This window comes from Littorina saxatilis, linkage group LG11 (genome assembly GCF_037325665.1).
Source record: "Littorina saxatilis isolate snail1 linkage group LG11, US_GU_Lsax_2.0, whole genome shotgun sequence".
Taxonomy (NCBI): domain Eukaryota; kingdom Metazoa; phylum Mollusca; class Gastropoda; order Littorinimorpha; family Littorinidae; genus Littorina; species Littorina saxatilis.
This window is the reverse complement of record NC_090255.1, coordinates 29,471,333-29,490,610: the sequence shown is the minus strand read 5'-3', so window position 1 is coordinate 29,490,610 and position 19,278 is coordinate 29,471,333. Positions and strand designations below refer to the sequence as shown.

Genomic DNA, 19,278 nt, shown 5'->3' with positions numbered 1-19,278 from the left:
AAGGGACTGACGATGCTATACGGTCTTGGTGAAAAAATGCAGCGCGTTCAGCTTCATTCTGCGAGTTCGACAGCTTGATTAAATGTAGCAATTTCGCCTCACGCGACTTGTTAATAATGCAGACGTTAAACTCAAAGTTTTCGCGGGATTTGAAAATATTACGAGATTCATTCAAATATCACCTTTTTCTGAGGATTTCATTTTATCAAGTACCTTGATATAAACATTGAAAAGCTTGCCAAAGAACCCAGTCTTAATTTCCATGACGATAATTGCTGTAAATGTGCAAGTTGTATTTTGAATTTGAATGCGTCACTCCGTAGCCTCTAAATTGTTTGCTTCATTGTCTCCTGCTGCTTTCCCCCTTTTTTATTTTTTTTATTTGTTTGTTTGCTTAACGCCCAGCCGACCACGAAGAGCCATATCAGGGCGGTGCTGCTTTGACATTTAACGTGCGCCACACACAAGACAGAAGTCGCAGCACAGGCTTCACATGATGTCTCACCCAGTCACATTATTCTGACACCGGACCAACCAGTCCTAGCACTAACCCCATAATGCCAGACGCCAGGCGGAGCAGCCACTAGATTGCCAATTTTAAAGTCTTAGGTTTGACCCGGCCGGGGTTCGAACCCACGACCTCCCGATAACGGGGCGGACGCCTTACCACTAGGCCAACCGTGCCGGTCTGCTTTCCCCTGCTTCGGTAAACGGCAATGTGACTTGTAACTAAAGGCTCATATTTACTTTGTTTCTAGACATTTCCTGGTTCACATTGAGCTATTTTTGATTTAATTGAAATGACCGACTTTCTTCCTTCCTGAGTAAAGTAACCACCCATTTCCTATAATTATAACACAATCCAACATTTGCATCATGTTTTTATTAATCACTGAGTGTTGCAGGAGATCAAACAGCGTGAGTTGGTCTCGAGCAAGCGAATTTAGGTAAGCTACTTTGGATTTTCCTCATGAGTTTTTTTTGTTAGTAAATAATATTATTCATGTGCTATTCATGGTATCTTGACATTGATTGTAATACTACGAACACAGTGCCGTACGTATTATATTTGTTTTGCCATGATCTTATGTATTGTATATTAGTTTGTATGGCATTGAAAGACGCAGCAAAGAGTTTTGTTTGTTTGTTTGTTGTTGTTGTTGTTGTTGTTGTTGTTGTTGTTGTTGTTGTTGTTGTTGTTGTTGTTGTTGTTGTTGTTGAGTCAATTCATTTATTGGTGATTAAAAAAAGCAGTCAAAAGCATTGTTATTATCTTTGTGGAAAACTCTGAATTGTCATTGAAGGAATATAACGTAGAAGAACAATATACAAGAGATCACAAACACACGCGCATGCACACATGAACAAACACACCGAGGCACTCACACCCGCAAAAACTTACACACACGCAAACACAAATTCTCCTCTGATATTACACAAACCGAAATATCAAATTTGACTTAGCGTGTTCCTCTGAAGCACAGAGAGAAAATGAAAAGAAGAAAAAACAAGAAAACCTCGAAGCACACCATAGAGACGCAACGGACGTTAGGGCAAAATTTCATCTGCGCAGTCGCCACTACACCAAATGCTGCGATAAGGATTATGACGAGTACGTGGCCTGTTTTCTTTTCACGCAACGTGTAGCGGGCTGGGGAAAAAAAGAAGAAGAATTACATCGATAATCTGCAGTGCGTCGTCTGTACCGCTGACTCTGCGCAGGTATAATTTGCCCCTTACCAGAACCAATATTCCCCTTTAGAACTGGGCGCATAGCTCTTGACACACTCACTACCTGGTGTGACACAATGCCAACAAACAAGCGCGTCTCTTACACTGTCATGCAAGACACTCACCCGTTAGAATAGCGCCCTTTGTTCGAATGAAGGAAGGACGTTTGACAATAATAATCGTTTAACACATCAAGTCGCTTGTTAAAAAAGCAAAGAGGTCACTTTGACAAAATATTGATCAGGGATTTCCAAACAAGAAAGTGACTGTGGGTGAGATTAACAGAGTGAAAAAACTAAAGAATGTCTGTTCTCTTTGTCCGTCATAAATTAGAGATTTAAATCGTAAAACTTCTCGAAACATTCGATTTGAAAGAGCCCTGAAAACAGGAAGGATGGGTAAGGGGGGACTGAGGAGTTTGAGAGAAAGAAAGATAGAGAAATGGAACCCAGAGGAATAAGAACACCGAGAGGATAAAGAAATGAAGAAAGAAATTGAAAAAAAAAAAACCAAAAAAAAACCCACGTCAGGCGCAAAGAAGACAAAACATGCATTAACATACTCATTTACATTTTATACAGGGGCTCTACATTCATTTCATCACCGTTCTCGACCATTTTCTTGATTTGTGACGTCACTGCAACTTTTGGCTGGAGCTTCACTGTGACGTCATGTACTGGTTACCAATCACCTACGTCTCCATCACCATGGTGATCGCTCTGCTGGGAAACTTACTGGTCATCATTGTCTTCAAGTGTCGATGGCGAACTACTGGGGCCACCCAGGTAAGTGTTGTGAATTTTTCCCGAGTGTTTACTGAAATCTGCTGAATTGATATAATATAATTATACTACATTGGGCTGAACATTCGACAAGAATAAGACCAATCATTCAAACTCAGACGTGGTTTTTTTGACAGAGAAAGAAACAAGGAAGGAAATGAAATGAAAAACAGGAACGGCAAAAGAAAAAGGAAAAAAAAAGAGAAGACACAACAAAGGGAACAAGTCACGTAAGGCGAAAATACAACATTTAGTCAAGCTGTCGGGGTGCATGAACACTCCGCGCACTTTCCCAATTTTGAAGCTTCCGCGCATGTGAAACTCCCGCGCGTGGTGTATATGTAAGATGCGCGCGTGTTTTAGCAAAATGTGATGTGAAACTAGCGCGCGTGTCTTTGCTCGGTCAAATGTGAGACATTGAGACATTAACAACTGACACTTGTATATCCATGAAAACTGACACTGTATATCTATATATTGAACACGTCTTTATTACACAGACAAGTCGATAAAAACGAATGAAGACTTAAACCATGCGTATAAGAATATTTTGTTCACTTATTATATAACAGAAATTACAGAAATTTCGGGTGTCTGGTATCACAGTCACAGAGACTGCAGCAAAGGTACAAGAGGGGGGAAGTCACAGCATGGCCGGCAAATTTTTCCAGGCCATGGACTTGACGTATTCCTTCCTGTCGGTGCACGCGCGCAAGTTGTATGAGCCGAACCAGTAATTCGTGCGCGGAAGTTACAACCCGATATTGCGCGGAGCATACATGTATTTTACAAGCGCGGAATTTACATATGCGCGGAAATTACCGGCTGCGAGCTGTCGTACTCACAGAATGACACTGAACGTACTGCATTTTTTTCATCAAGACCGTATATACTCGTAGCATTGTCAGTCCACCGCTCGTGGCAAAGGCAGGGAAGTTACCTAGCCAGAATAGTGCGGTAGTGGTTACGCTGAGTAGGATAGCACGCTTTTCTGTACCTCTCTTCGTTTTAACTTTCTGAGCGTGTTTTCAATCCAAACATATCATATCTATATATTTTTGGAATCAGGAACCAACAAGGAATCAGATATAATTGTTTTTAAATCGATGTCGGAAATTTCATTTTAATCAAAATGTTCATACTTTTAATTTTCAGAGCTTGTTTTTAATCCGAATGTAACATAAATATATATTTTTGGAATCAGAAAATGATGAAGAATCAGATGAAATTGTTTTTGGATCGTTTTATAAAAACATAAATTTAATTACAATTTTCAGATTTTTAATGACCAAACTCATTATTAATTTCTAAGCCTTCATGCTGTAATGCAATACCAAAGTCCGGCCTTTGTCGAAAATTACTTAGTGAAAGTTTCAAACAATTTAATTGAAAAATGAGGGTGTGACAGTGCCGCCTCAACTTTCACAAAAAGCCGGATATGACGTCATCAAAGACATTTATCGAAAAAATGAAAACAAGTGTGGGCATATCATTCCCAGAAACTGTTTTGTAAAGTTTCATGAAGATCGGTCCAGCAGTTTTCTCTGAATCGCTCTACACACACACACACACACACACACACACACACACACACACACACACACAGACACACACACACACACACACATACACACACACACACACACAAAGACACACACACACACACAGACACACACAGACACACACACACACACACACAAACACACACACACACACACACCACGACCCTCGTCTCGATTCCCCCTCTATGTTTAAAACATTTAGTCAAAACTTGACTAAATGTAAAAAGAAAGAAAGAAAGACTCAGAAAAGGAAAGAAAAACATCACCGGCAGATATCTTTCTTTCTTTAATTACTGCGCAAATTTATTAATAGATAACAAACAGTCATCACACGCATAACAACAAAATACATCGAGCATCACATTTTCTGAAGAAATATAATTTTGGATGAATCTAGCTTTTAACAGCGGGCTCATTGACCCAAACATATGCACAAGTGAAACTACATGCACAAGTGGTGACCCGAGACCGGAAAGTTCCGCAAAAAGGACTGCTGGCTTTGTTTGCGATTCAGGAACAATGACAGTTTTCCGGCTTGCAGTACTCCTTTACACTCTCGTAAGTGCCACATCCTTCTCAAGAATCCTGTTGCTTTTCAAAATCAAAAGTTGCTTTTAATAATCAAAAGTGAACAGATTAGAGAACACAGCAATATTGTTTTTAAATATTTAGTGTTACCTATTCTGGCCGAGTCAAGAGCACTTTCAGTTATAATGTCAAGATCACGTTCAGATGGTGAGAACTGTAGATATTTTTTTTTCTTCTGTGGGCCATCATGCAAATGAACATAGAACTGTCAAGGTTGTTACCGGGAATAAGAGTAACCATTTACTTAGACACATACCAACATTCAAAAGCCTTGCTGCTAATTGTGCAGAATGTGAGAAAATATTTAAAAACAATCTCCTCATAAGATGTTACGATGAATTGAAAGCTTAATGAATCCAAATGTTCGACCCCACGGGACCCCCCGCGGGTTAGGGGGAAGAATTTACCTGATGCTCCCCAGCATGTCGTAAGAGGCGACTAACGGATTCTGTTTCTCCTTTTATCAATCAATCAATCAATCAATGAGGCTTATATCGCGCATATTCCGTGGGTACAGTTCTAGGCGCTCTGCAGTGATGCCGTGTGAGATGAAATTTTATACGGCCAGTAGATTGCAGCCATGTCGGCGCATATTTACCTTTCACGGCCTTATTCCAAGTCACACGGGTATGGTAGACAATTATTAACTGTGCCTAAGCAATTTTGCCAGGAAAGACCCTTTTGTCAATCGTGGGATCTTTAACGTGCACACCCAATGTAGTATACACGGGGGGTGGTTCGGACACCGAAGAGAGTCTGCACACAAAGTTGACTCTGTGAAATAAATTTCCGCCGAACCTGGGATCGAACTCGCGCTGACAGCGGCCAACTGAATACAAATCCAGCGCGCTACCAACTGAGCTATATCCCCGCCCTTGTTAAGTGTTTTTTTGTGTATAGAATATAGTCAATGTTTGTACAGATTTTGGTCAGGCAGTATGTAAGAAATGTTAAGTCCTTTGTACTGGAAACTTGCATTTTCCCAGTAAGGTAATATATTGTACTACGTTGCAAGCCCCTGGAGCAATTTTTTTTATTAGTGCTTTTGTGAACAAGAAACAATTAACAAGTGGCTCTATCCCATCTCCCCCCTTTCCCCGTCGCGATATAACCTTCGTGGTTGAAAACGACGTTAAACACCAAATAAAGTAAATAAAGAAAGACCCCACGGGGAGCTTCTTCACGGTAATAGATGGAGCTAAAATAGAACGTAACGCGGAATTCAGTCATGGTTCTGTGAATATGGTTACGAATGGTATCGAACAACCGTTCTTATCAAACAAAAAGATTTACAAGTTTCTTACTAATCACACAGACACTAAATCAGTCACAAATCGCTTCCCGTGAAGCTGACCCTCCATCTTTACAAACACGTGTATGATTATAAACAAAGTTGTGAGGAAAGAAAATACCAACAACCTACGATGATGGGGAATATATATATATATTATTATTACAGTTAAATATAAACAAGTCGCGTGAAGCGATATAAAATCATTTAGTCAAGCTGTCGGCATCAAAGTAACAGATTAACACAAAAAAACCAGTCATCGCCGAGACTACATTAAGATAGTCTCGAATAACCACATCAAAAGACCGTTACGGGTCACGCTCGTCTCCGCGTAGTGTGCGAACGCAGTGAGGGAAAGTCGCCAATCCCGGAACAGTCGGCTAACTTGGAACACCTCAATATGCGGTCAACGGGAAACAATTCATGAAATTTTTTTTAGCAGAAATGTCTAGTGACCCCTCCCGATGTTATTGCAAAAACAAAAATGGCAACTGCGGCAAAACCAAAGAAGAGGTACGTTTTTTTAACTTTTCTCCCTTCTTCTTCTTATTTCTAATGTCTAGAATTCGTTTTATTACTCTTTATCTATATACGTTCACATAAAATGTTGATTGCTATTACAAACCTACATCAATGTGTTACACTATGAACGGGGAAAAAAGATTGGAAACGTCACATGTATCCTACAGCTAAAGTCGAAATCCATGCAGGTGCCATGCGGCTATGCTGGAACACATATAGAGGCAAACATGGAACAGTGTTCCAGCTTTGACGCATTCTGTTCCATCTTACCCTCATCAAACGATAAAGTGAACACTGGTGTTTTTAGTCCGTGGCAGGCTAATTGCCCCCTGGATAATTGTTCCCCGACAACTGCCCCCCCCCTCCGGACAATTGCCCTACTAGGACAATTGCCCCCCGGACACCTGCCCCCCCCCACCGAGGGAGGACAACTGCCCCCCGGACACCTGCCCCCCAATTTTTTTCTCACCACTCTTCGTGCAAGTTTTTGCAAAAGCCGTTCACTTCAATAAGAGTGTGTGTGTGTGTGTGTGTGTGTGTGTGTGTGTGTGTGTGTGTGTGTTTGCTGGTGTAAATGCGGGCGTAAGTGTGGGCGTGCAAGTGTCTGTGTCGGTTTGTCTGTGTGTATGTCTGTCAGTTTGTCTTTGTCTGGGTGTTTACAGTATTTATGTGTATGTGTCTATATGTGTGTGAGTGTGTGTGTATATGTGTGTGTGTGTGTTTGCGCGCGCGCGCGTGTGTGTGTGTGTGTGTATGTATGTGTGTGTGTGTGTGTGTGTGTGTGTGTATTCAAACCAGGAAGCATTATATAGATATCGTTGAGAAAACAAATTATAGACTTCCATTACCTATGAATACCCTCTAGACAACAATACAACACTTGATAACTCGCTAAACATACAGACAAGAATGGGGGGCAATTCATTGTCACGGGGGGCAATTTTCCTAGGCGGGAAAATGTCCAGGGGGCAGTACTGTTGTCCGGGGGGCAGTACTGTTGTCCGGGGGGGGGGGGGGGGAGGGGGGCAGTTGTCCGGGGGGCATTTAGCATAGAACCGTTTTAGTCACGTACTCAATTCTCTTTTCAGTTTTATTGTATTTTTTCCTTCTATACCTTTTATTGAATGGTTGATTGATTTGTTTTACAGTATTTTGGGACCCGGACGGTGGCTACCCGAAGAAATGGGCTGCGCGTTGTCGGCTGTCAGAAACGGGGAAATGGGTTTGCGTTGCGCATCAAGAACATTTGGTGTTCCTGTCACGACTTTTATGCTGCGAAATATCTTGGTACTGCTTCTTGTGTGGCACCAACACCCCTTTGAACATTATACAGTGCCAGCAGTATACACACGGCATTGATCACACGAGGACTGCACTGAAAGTAGAAAACAAAAGGACATTGAGTGAAAAATCGTTTCTTAGCTTCTTTTTTCATGTTTTACAAAAACAGTTTTTTTTATCCGATTTGTTTAGACCTAGCCCTTATTTATATTTTTTTTCACATTTGAGGCATTAATTGTTATCAAATTTACTATTTCTTTGGTAAAAATCCAATGTTATGTGGAAAAACAGATATTTAAATAAGATGGCTAAATCAAAATGTTATGACGTATGAATTTATCTTGTGTGTGTGGCAATGTGTAATTGTGTGCGTGTGATTGAGAGTGTGTGGGTGTATATATGTGTGTGTGAGACACAGACAGAGCTAGAAAGAGAGTCAGTGTGTTTTTGCATGTGTTCCGAGTTTGACAACACAGTGTTCCACTTTACACACCCATGCGTCCAACCTGGAACAAATGCAGAAATTTTTATAATGGTCAGTTTGATGAGTTGTGTGACTTTTATTTTATCTTATGTTGTTCGTTTGTTTACTGATAGAGTCTAGTATGTGACAATATAAAAAACGCTTTGCAATAATAATTTTTTTGTCTGGTACGGCTGTTTCTCCTTAACTGTTCCAGGTTTAGCGACATTCCCATACTTACTGAACCTATTTTCTGTAATTCTGAGCACATTTTTAGAGTAAACATGACATATGTATATATTTTTGAATTCAGGAGGACTTGAGAAATACGATTTAATCATTTCTAAAGCTGTTAGTCAAAACTCAATTTTAATGACAACTTTAATGAGCAAACTAATTAACTAATTTTTAAGTGGCCAAGCTGAAATTCAATCCCATAGTCCGGACTTTGTCGAAAATTGCTTGACCAAAATTTCAATCAATTTGATTGAAAAACGAGGGCGTGAAAGTGCTGCCTCAATTTTCTCAAAAAGCCGGATATGACGTCATCAAAGACATTAATAAAAAAAATTTTAAAAAAATGTGTCTGGGGATATCATACCCAGGAACTCTCATGTAAAATTTCATGAAGATCGGTCTAGTAGTTTTCTCTGAATCGCTGTACACACACGCACACACGCGCACACACACGCGCACACGCATACACACACACACACACACACACACACACACACACACACACACACACACACACACACATACACACACACACACACACACAACAACCCTCGTCTCGATTCCCCCTCAATGTTAAAACATTTAGTCAAAACAAGGCGAAATTACTACATTTAGTCAAGCTGTCGAACTCACAGAATGAAACTGAACGCACTGCATTTTTTCACAATGACCGTAGTCCACCGCTAGTGCAAAAGGCAGTGAAAGTGACGAGCCTGTTCAGCGCGGTAGCGGTTGCGCTGTGCTGCATAGCACGCTTTACTGTACCTCTCTTCGTTTTAACTTTCTGAGCGTGTTTTTAATCCAAACATATCATATCTTATGTTTTTAAAACGATTTCGGAAATTTAATTTTAATCATAATTTTTATATTTTTCATTTTCAGAGCTTGTTTTTAATCCGAATATAATATATTTATATGTTTTTTGAATAAGAACATGATGAAGAATAAAATAAAAGTAATTTTGGATCGTTTTATAAAAATAAAAAAAAATTCAATTACAATTTTTAGATTTTTAATGACCAAACTCATAAATTAATTTTTAAGCCTCCATGCTGAAATGCAATACCGAACTCCGGCCTTCGTCGAAGATTGCTTGGCCAAAATTTCAATCAATTTGATTGAAAAATGAAGGTGTGACAGTGCCGCCTCAACTTTTACAAAAAACCGGATATGACATCATAAAAGACATTTATCGAAAAAAAGAAAAAAAAAACGTCTGGGGATTTCATACCCAGGAACTCTCATGTAAAATTTCATAAAGATCGGTCCAGTAGTTTAGTCTGAATCGCTCTACACACACACACACGCACAGACACACACAGACACACAGACACACACACACACACACACACACACACGCACGCACACACATACGCACATACACCACGACCCTCGTTTCGATTCCCCCTCGATGTTAAAATATTTAGTCAAAACTTGACTAAATGTAAAAAGCAGCCAGGCTAATGATTTCTGGTATGTGTCCAAGTGGAAAGATGGTCTTATACCTTGTAAAAGCCTGGGCAGATCTGAGTTGGTGTACAGACCGGCACGGTTGGCCTAGTCGTAAGGCGTCCGCCCCGTGATCGGGAGGTCGTGGGTTCGAACCCCGGCCGGGTCATACCTAAGACTTTAGAATTGGCAATCTAGTGGCTGCTCCACCTGGCGTCTGGCATTATGGGGTTAGTGCTAGAACTGGTTGGTCCGGTGTCAGAATAATGTGACTGGGTGAGACATGAAGCCTGTGCTGCGACTTGTGTCTTGTGTGTGGCGCACGTTATATGTCAAAGCAGCACCGCCCTGATATGGCCCTTCGTGGTCGGCTGGGCGTTAAGCAAACAAACAAAGTTGGTGTACATGACGGTTTAAATATGAAGAAACTGGGGTACCTTGAACGATTTTGGCACTAGTACTAACATCGGAATACTTTCGGGGACAACCTTTATATTCAGAAAAAAGGATAATTCATTTTCAGTTGACCTTGAATTTCCTACACTCTGATACAGCAATGTGCATTTGTTTTCAGATCTACGCTCTGATTTAGCTATGTGCATTTTGTTTAGATCAATGCTCTGATTTAGCTATGTGCATTTTTTCAGATGAATGGTCTGATACATAGAGAATACTACATGGCTTGCTGTGTCGTACCAGATTTACACGAGTTTTTTTTAAAATATTGAACTGCGAGCGAAAGCGAGCTGTTCACTATTTGAAAAAGCAACGAGTGTGAATCTGGTACGACACAGCAAGCCATGTAGTATTCTGTTTATCCTACATACTGTACTTACGTGTATTTTACTGAAAATGTCCTACAGTCGAGGCAGCTAACTTTAAGACGCTTGTTTTGGAACCTCGATCTCTTCTAAAGCCTCGTGCAATCTATTACGACAAAGCAAAGAAACGTCACTCTGAAAGCGTGGCGTGACGTGTTAGTTCTCAAAATTCATCGAGGGTAATTAGCGAGCGCAATTTTTTTGGTCTATAATGACGTTTGTCTCGGTGACTTTGGCATCATGAGCAGTGGAAAAACAGGTCCCTGCCAGACTTGCTTGACATGACCTCATTTACATGATACACACACGTGTGATTTGAACGATAATTATCTCACGGGTGTCTCTCTCACGTATGTAGGTTAAAGCTATGTGCATTTTTTCAGATCAACGCTCGGATTCAGCTATGTGCGATTTTTTCAGATCAACGCTCGGATTCAGCTATGTGCGATTTTTTTCAAATCAACGCTCGGATTCAGCTATGTGCATTTTTTTCAGATCAATACTCTGATACAGCTATGTGCATTTTATTCAGATCTACACTCTGATACAGCTTTGTGCATTTTTTTCAGATCTACATTTTGTCTTTGGCCGCCCTTGACCTCGCTTGCGCCATTGCATCTATGCCACACCTCCTGGTGGCCTTCGTGGCTCAACGTGACAGCACTCGAGGGACAAATTCCAGCGACTGCCTCATTTGTCGGGACGATTCTTACATGCAAGGATTTTGCAAGGTCACGGTTTTCCTCACGTACCAGCTCAACTTAACCACGGCCTTAATACTCGTCGTCATTGCAACGTGTCGATGTGTCAGGGTCATAAACGAAGGTCGCGGATTCCGGTTTCAAGATCGGGTCAAGGTCAAGTCAATGAAGGTCAGGCTGATGAAGATTCTCAATGCTATGAGCACAGTGCCAGGAGCAAAAACAACGAGCGCAGTGTGTTTTTGCGTTGCTCTTGTCATGACCTGTCCCACGATTGCATTCTATGCAAGTAATGGAGACCGCGACAAGCCAAAAACCGATTATACAGGCAATACCACACCTGAACCAGAACAACAACATTGTTTCCGGTCTTGTCTAAATGACATTCATGAAGATTACAAAACTCCTTTAAACACTTTGCTGTCATTCTATTTCGTCATTTTTCTGGTCTTAGCCGCAGCCATGATTATTCTCTATAGCGCCATCTTACGGAAGTTGTGGGAAAAGAGGAAAGAGAAGACCTCTGATTCGCACAACCATCGACAAAGTTCTGTCTTCGGGTCTCGCCGTTATCGTCAAAGCTCCGTGTTCGTCTCTCGCCAGTCTGGAAGCTTGGGAACTCTGTGCGAGGCGGTCCACAAGGCTGTGTTGGACAGCAAGCGCCAGGTCGTCCGCACCATGAGTGAAGGTGACGCTGTAGCCACCAACCCTGAAGGAAACAAGACGGAAGGCGCTCATACTGAAATCCGTCCTAGCTCTGTTAGCAGCCCCTGTAACAGCACAGACAAAGGAAGCATCATGAGTAAAGTTGACGCTAAAACAACGAACCCTGAAGAAAACACCACGGGAGGCGCTCATACTGAAATCCATCCTCGCTCTGACAGCAGCCCTTACACCAACAGAGACAAAGAACGCATCATGCAGGGCATCACTGGAGGACATCCCAGACCCAGGTGTGAAAGCGACCCGAGCAGAGGAGAAGGGGTAGAAAGCCAGCGGAAAACCCTCTTCCCGCCTGTGTCCTACACCGCTCAGCTGAGGTCCATGTTGAGCCTGAACGTCGCTGAGCGAGTGGAAGAAGAGCAAGCCTCAGTGCGTTCGAGACACGTCCGTCAGCTCCTTTCAGATCAGCAAGCACGGGAACAGGGTGAGGGAGACAACCATCGTCTTCGTCCTCATCACCGCCATCTATATACTGAGTTACCTACCCTTTTTTTATTACGGTGATCAGCAAGATTAAGGTGAAGACCAGCCTGGAGCTGCTCTCCAAGTCCTACTTGATCTCCAACGCTGCCAACCCTCTGGTCTACGGCCTGTGCAACCCTTACTTCAGAAACACTCTGTGGAAACTGCTGGTTTGCCGCAGAGATGTTATCTAAGCCTGCTTAATTCTTCTTCTTCGTCGTCGTTCGCTCAGACAGCAACTCCGGAGGCCCTGGTGAAGGCTGCTGTACGCCGGAGGCTGCCTGCTTAATTGAGACCGAAGTTGATTTCGCGAACACTTAGTGACTGTAGTCTTTTCATCGAACACTCAATGCCAAGGCTTCGTGCAACGAGCTTCGTAAAGTAGACTTCTCAAAGTCGACTTTGTTCGATTGATATCAGGCTTCACAGATGGTTTGTCGCAGAGAAGTCATCTACTCTTACTTCATGAAAGATCTTTATAAATAGTCACTTGGAAACATTCTTTGGAAACTGTTAATTGGTCGCTGAATTGTAACGTAAACCGTATATAGTGCAGCCCTGTTAAAAACTGTTGGTTTGTTGTACTGAATGTATTTAAGCCATCACTATACTTAACTTGATTTCTCACGTAAACGTTCTCTACGTACGCACATCAAAACACTTTTTTGAGAACTGCTGTTGTTTATGGAGAAATGTTTTTTCTCTATAAACTCACTCATTATGTGTTTTTTTGAAAACATTTTTTTTGCACGGAGAAGTCATCGAAACATTCATTCCAGACAAATGCTACTGCATTCTTCTGGGGAAATCTTCTAAGCCCTCTGACTAAATTTGATGTGTACTTGCGAGTGTGAAGTGTTAATGTAATATATGCTTGTTATCTTGATACGCTTGTTTTAGGCAGATCCAGAGGATTTAACGTCAGGATTTGTTTCTGTTGATGATACTTGGATGCACCCTTTTCAGTCTGAAACGAAGCAGCAGTTTATGCGGTAGGGGCATTACATCAACAAATTCGGACATAACATCCTCTGGGTCTGCTTGAAACAAGCGCAACATGTCGCTTGACGTCTTAAGATTGACGTGCTTCTGTTCTAGTGTTGAAAGTTTTGGGACCTACCTTACTGAAATTTCTTCATTGACAGCTCTTTGCACAGAAGACTCCAAAACTCTATTCTGTGTGATGCCTATAGTCTTATCACCAATCAAAATAAAAAAAATATTTAAAAATTTTTTTTTGGTGCAATTTAATAGATGCCCACTTCTTGGTTCTGAATCACCGGTGCTGAGACAGCATCAACGGTTTCTTGAGTTGTGATTGTTGGTGATCCTCCAGACCGGTGTAACACGAAATTTTGACTCCACGAAAAATTTACTCCGGAGTAAATATTTCGTACGAAATTCTTACTCCGAGTACACTTTTCGTACGAGAAAAGAACTCCCCAAGGCACGAGAAAATTACTCCCTCCACGAAATTTGTACTCCCCATTTTTTTACTTCCAGTAAAAATCTCGTACGCAAAAATGGGATGCGGGCGAAGGGATAATGCCAATAAGTGATCTCGCGCACTCGAATGTCGCGCTACCCTCCTTCCACCCCTTCCACCACCAAGACTAACAGGGGACAAGGGAGTAACAATTTCGTACACCTGGCATGGGAAGTTAAATTGCTCGTATTGGGGTGAAGTAATTTATTCGTTATTCATTCGTCAGGGGAGTAAAATTTTTGTACGAAATGTTTACTCGGAACTCACCTGTCTTGGGGAGTAATTTTCTCGTGTAATGGGGGAGTGCTTTTTTTCGTAAAGGGAGTAACTTTTTCGTACGAAATGTTTACTCCGGAGTAAAAATCTCGTGGGAGTAATTTTCTCGTGTTACACCGGTTGTCATCTTGGACGGTTCTCCTTCCAAGCCTTGATTCAGTTGACCTCGTTATTACTGTGGCGTGTAAGGGCTATCCTTGCCAGGCATGTCATGTTGGATATCCCTTGGGCTTTGGTCCAGGTGGCACGAAATGTTGGCCCAAAAACGTGTTTTGCAATTGGTCTCTCAGCGTTTTCAGGTACTTTGAATATCATAGAATCATGGTGCTATGACCTTTTGTCATTATTATCCTCTTCCTTGCAATAAATCGATCATTTTTAAAGTGATTTCTTTCAACAACAACAACAACAACAACAACAACAACAACAACAACAACAACAATTTTGATAGAAGAGAGAGAGAGAGAGAGAGAGAGAGAGAGAGAGAGAGAGAGAGAGAGAGAGAGAGAGAGAGAGAGAGAGAGAGAGAGAGAGAGAGAGAGAGAGAGAGAGAGAGAGAGAGAGAGAGAACGCAACATCAACAACAACATAAACGCATGAGAGACAGACATACAGACCAACAGACCGACACCGTCTGACAGGCACAGACAGACAGACAGACACACACACACACACACACGCGCACACCTTCACACACACCCACACACACACACACACACACACATGCACGCGCACGAAAAGGCAAAGGAACAATTCATTGATGTATTTTTATAATTCATTAACAAATAACACTGTTCCTAATCCTTCTTGACAGTATTTGTTCCACTAACAAAAGTCACTCACAGAAGACATAGTCTCAACAATATGCAATCGCTGGAATCGGTAGTGAAAATACTATCCAAAGTCTGCTTCTTACTTATACGAACAAACGATCACGCTCTTTGTTTCAAATACGCGGACAAGCCTCACAGACAGTCGCTCACATTCACACGCGCACACACAGTCGCACTCACTAACTCATACCTACAAGCATACAATTTTTGTAGTATTTTTAAAACATCGCTTCTGCCTAATTTGGGACACAAAGTTTGTAACTGTTACCTGTTCTTCTAACGTGAGTACAGTGCTTTTTACATTTAGTCAAGTTTTGACTAAATGTTTTAACGTAGAGGGGGGAATCGAGACGAGGGTCGTGATGTATGTGCGTGTGTCTCTGTGTGTGTGTGTGTGTGTGTGTGTGTGTGTGTGTGTGTGTGTGTGTGTGTGTGTGTAGAGCGATTCAGACTAAACTACTGGACCGATCTTTATGAAATTTGACATGAGAGTTCCTGGGTATAAAATCCCCGAACGTTTTTTTCATTTTTTTGATAAATGTCTTTGATGACGTCATATCCGGCTTTTCGTGAAAGTTGAGGCGGCACTGTCACGCCCTCATTTTTCAACCAAATTGGTTGAAATTTTGGTCAAGTAATCTTCAACAAAGCCCGGACTTCGGTATTGCATTTCAGCTTGGTGGCTTAAAAATTAATTAATGACTTTGGTCATTAAAAATCTGAAAATTGTAAAAAACAATAAAAATTTATAAAACGATCCAAATTTACGTTCATCTTATTCTCCATCATTTTCTGATTCCAAAAACATATAAATATGTTATATTTGGATTAAAAACAAGCTCTGAAAATTAAATATATAAAAATTATTATCAAAATTAAATTGTCGAAATCATAGTTAGGTCCAGATCCTTACTCCCGTGACCATTCTCTGGCTGCAAAGGTTTGACGATTGATTAGACTTCTACGGACCCTTTAGAACAAAATTAGACCCCCCTACACCTTCGAAAAATGCTGGCATTTTTCACCAGAGGCCAAAATCCAAGATGGCCGCCAGCGCTATCTGGAAAAATCAAGTTTTGAACCAAAGCACCTAGAATTATGTACAAAGACACTTTTTCGGGTAAGTCGACCATGAGGATTCCGATTCCGATATTAATTTGACGTTACGGCATCATTTTCATCCAGAAATTCAAGGTGGCCGACATCCGGTAGTGTGAAAACTAAACGTTTGAACGGGAGCACCACAAATCACCCTTTGCCCTTCTTAGTGGGAGACCATCCCGTGTTCGTCCTCATCACCCTGCTCAAGGCCGAGAACCCAAACAAATACCGTGACATTGTGCCCTTTCTTGGTCCCTTCCATACACAGTGTGTGTTGATGAGTGCTATCTACAAACGCTACAAGGGGAGTGAGCTAGGGGACGTACTCGTGGCGGGAGGAGTTATTGCTGAGGGCTCCGTTGATCGTGCGCTGCAAGGCAAACATTACAAGAGGGGACTGCGTTGCTTGAGGCTTATGTATGAGGCGCTTATGAGTCAGCTAGTGCAGGGGAGGCTCACGTCTGACCTGGGTGGTGAGACTAGGAAGAACCTGAAGATCCTCAGAGATACAAGTCTCTCCAAAGAATCCCGCGCTGCTGCTCATGAGGCACTGGAGGAGGATGCTGACCTCGAGAGCCTCATCACCAACTTATTCACAAATGTGGAGGGCAGTGACATGGCTGACTACTGGAGGGAATTCCTGACCATGACGGACGCGCTCATGCAGAATGTACACGCGGTCCATATATGCAACTGGGACGGGTACGTCACATCTCTGCGAGCCATGCTGCCATGGATGGTGGCGTACGACAACAACAGATACGGGCGGTGGCTTTCTGATTTCTGGGCGATGCTGACAGCTCTCCCTGCTGATCAGGTCGCCTTTCTTCGTACTGACTTTGCTCAATCCATCACAGGAAACCCTTACTCCAACATGGCCTGGGACATGTGGATCGAATGCACCATGAACAAGCGCAGCAAAATGAAATCTGGCTGGCTCTCCATTCTCCAAAATGAGAAGCAGCTGCTGGTGCACTCGAGAAATGTGAACAATGTGGCCAGGATTCGTGCAGCTCATAACGTCATGGCCAACCGAAAAAAAGCCAACAGAAAGCACACGGAATGCGGCCCAAAACGGATGCGAGAAGATGAGCAGTGTGTGCAGGACCTGGTCGCATGCATGCATGAGTTTGACTCATTTCCGTTTGACCCTTCCTCACCCACCCTCCGCATGCTACAGTCAGCCATGCCTGCCTCTGATGAGCTGGTTGCGGATTTCAAGTCAGCCCATGCTGCAGGGGAGGAAAAGCTGACCAGCTTCTTGCGAGAGAGGGTGTTCAGTAAGAATACCTCCCTCCATGCACCCGTCCCTCTGAGCAAACGCTTGACGTTTGCCAAGATGCCCGACTTGGAGAAGCCCGGGGAGGAACTCAAGGCGAGAGCTGCTGAGATGGAACGGAGCGCTCTCAAGGCAGTAATCGACCTGGTTGAGGTCAGTCAACTTGTGGACCTCTCTGAGTTGTTGGAACATCGTGTTGTCGAGGAGTGTGTGGCCTTATTCAACCCAAACGGCACATACAGGAAGACACAAAAGAGCAAGCTCATCCATAGGCTCTCTCTGCAACCTGTAGAACTGCAGGATCCCTACATCGCTCTCATCGACATGGGCATGATCTGGAGGATGGCAACGCCATCAACAGAGGATCGACAGACGCAAGATGGTACCCCATACACGTGGTCAGACTACGCCCACAAGGTGTCATCCATCATCATTGCCCGTCATGGTCATGCTGAACGTATTATATGTGTGAACGACCCGTACAACGCAACATACTCAACCAAAGATGATGAGCGAGACCTGCGGGTACAGGGTCAAGCACATGTCCCCAACACCTACATGAAATTGAGCGACCCCTTCCCCTCTGCCCACGCGTTCAAAACGCTGCTGTGTAGTGTCAGCAACAAGGAGCGGCTACAAAAGCTTATATGTGACCACCTGAGAGACTTTGCACAGAGTGTTGATGCAGAGATTGTCTACTCTGTTGGCCCCCACTGCACCAACTTGTCAACCCAGCAACCATTGGAGAACTACAGCTTTGAGCAGTCTGAGGCTGACACTGTCCTCTTTTCCACATATGCAGTTATGCGCGAATCAGGTTACAGTGGCCCTGTTGTCATTGATGCCGCTGATACGGATGCCCATGTCGCGGCTGCAGTCATCTCACAGCAGCTGCCAGGAATCCTCTGCATCAAGAGGAAGCAGGAGACGGTCTTCTGCCGTGGCCTGGTGACTGACGAGATGGCAGACTGTATTGTGCAGCTTCACTGTATGACAGGCTGTGATGCCAACTCAGGTTTCTACGGCAAGGGTAAGACGTCAGTGTTTGACCGGGTTGCAAAGAGCGATGTGGCCCGACGGCAACTCTTGCAGTGCGGAGATAGCCTTCACCCTGAGGAGGAGGTGCTAGAGGAGCTCTTCCAATTCACGCGACATGCAATCTATGGCGACAACAAGAGTAGCACCATGGCTGAGGCCCGTGCAGCAAAGTGGAAGGCACTGAAAAACAAAGCATTCATCCGTCTGCCTCCAGATGCAGACAGCCTACGCCAACACTGCCTCCGTGCAAACTACTTGGCATATCTAGTGCGTCATCCCTTCCTGAAGAACCACCCCACGCCACTTGGAAACGGCTGGGAGCTGGTGGGTGGTCGCTGTCGCCCTGTCCGCCACACGCAACCTGCTCTCCCGATACACCTACCTATGCACCTACCTGCACAAGGGCCAGCTGAAGAGAGCGAGGAAGATGAGAGCAATGAGGAAGATGATAATGATGATGATGATGTACAGAGGAGGGAGAATGCATTGGAATATGACGATTCAGAATCTAGCGAGGCAGCATGCTCTGATTCGGACTAATTTATCTCACAAATGTCATATTGATTCATCGATTTCATAGCACTGAAAGGAAGGACATAAAAGCACAATTGGTGACTTCTAAATGTGTATCAACTGTGTTGTTGTCATCTTT

The 19,278-nt window shown here is 43.0% G+C and overlaps 1 protein-coding gene across 1 annotated transcript; it reads left to right on the top strand.

Annotated features, from left to right (window-relative positions):
* Positions 1-229: 229 nt before the first annotated feature.
* Positions 230-14,794, top strand: LOC138980216 (uncharacterized). Its single transcript, XM_070353055.1, has 3 exons — positions 230-947; positions 2,313-2,516; positions 11,297-14,794. The coding sequence occupies exons 2-3, from the start codon at positions 2,403-2,405 to the stop codon at positions 12,653-12,655; spliced, it is 1,473 nt and encodes a 490-aa protein (XP_070209156.1). The 5' UTR covers positions 230-947; positions 2,313-2,402; the 3' UTR covers positions 12,656-14,794.
* The last annotated feature ends 4,484 nt before the right edge of the window (positions 14,795-19,278 follow it).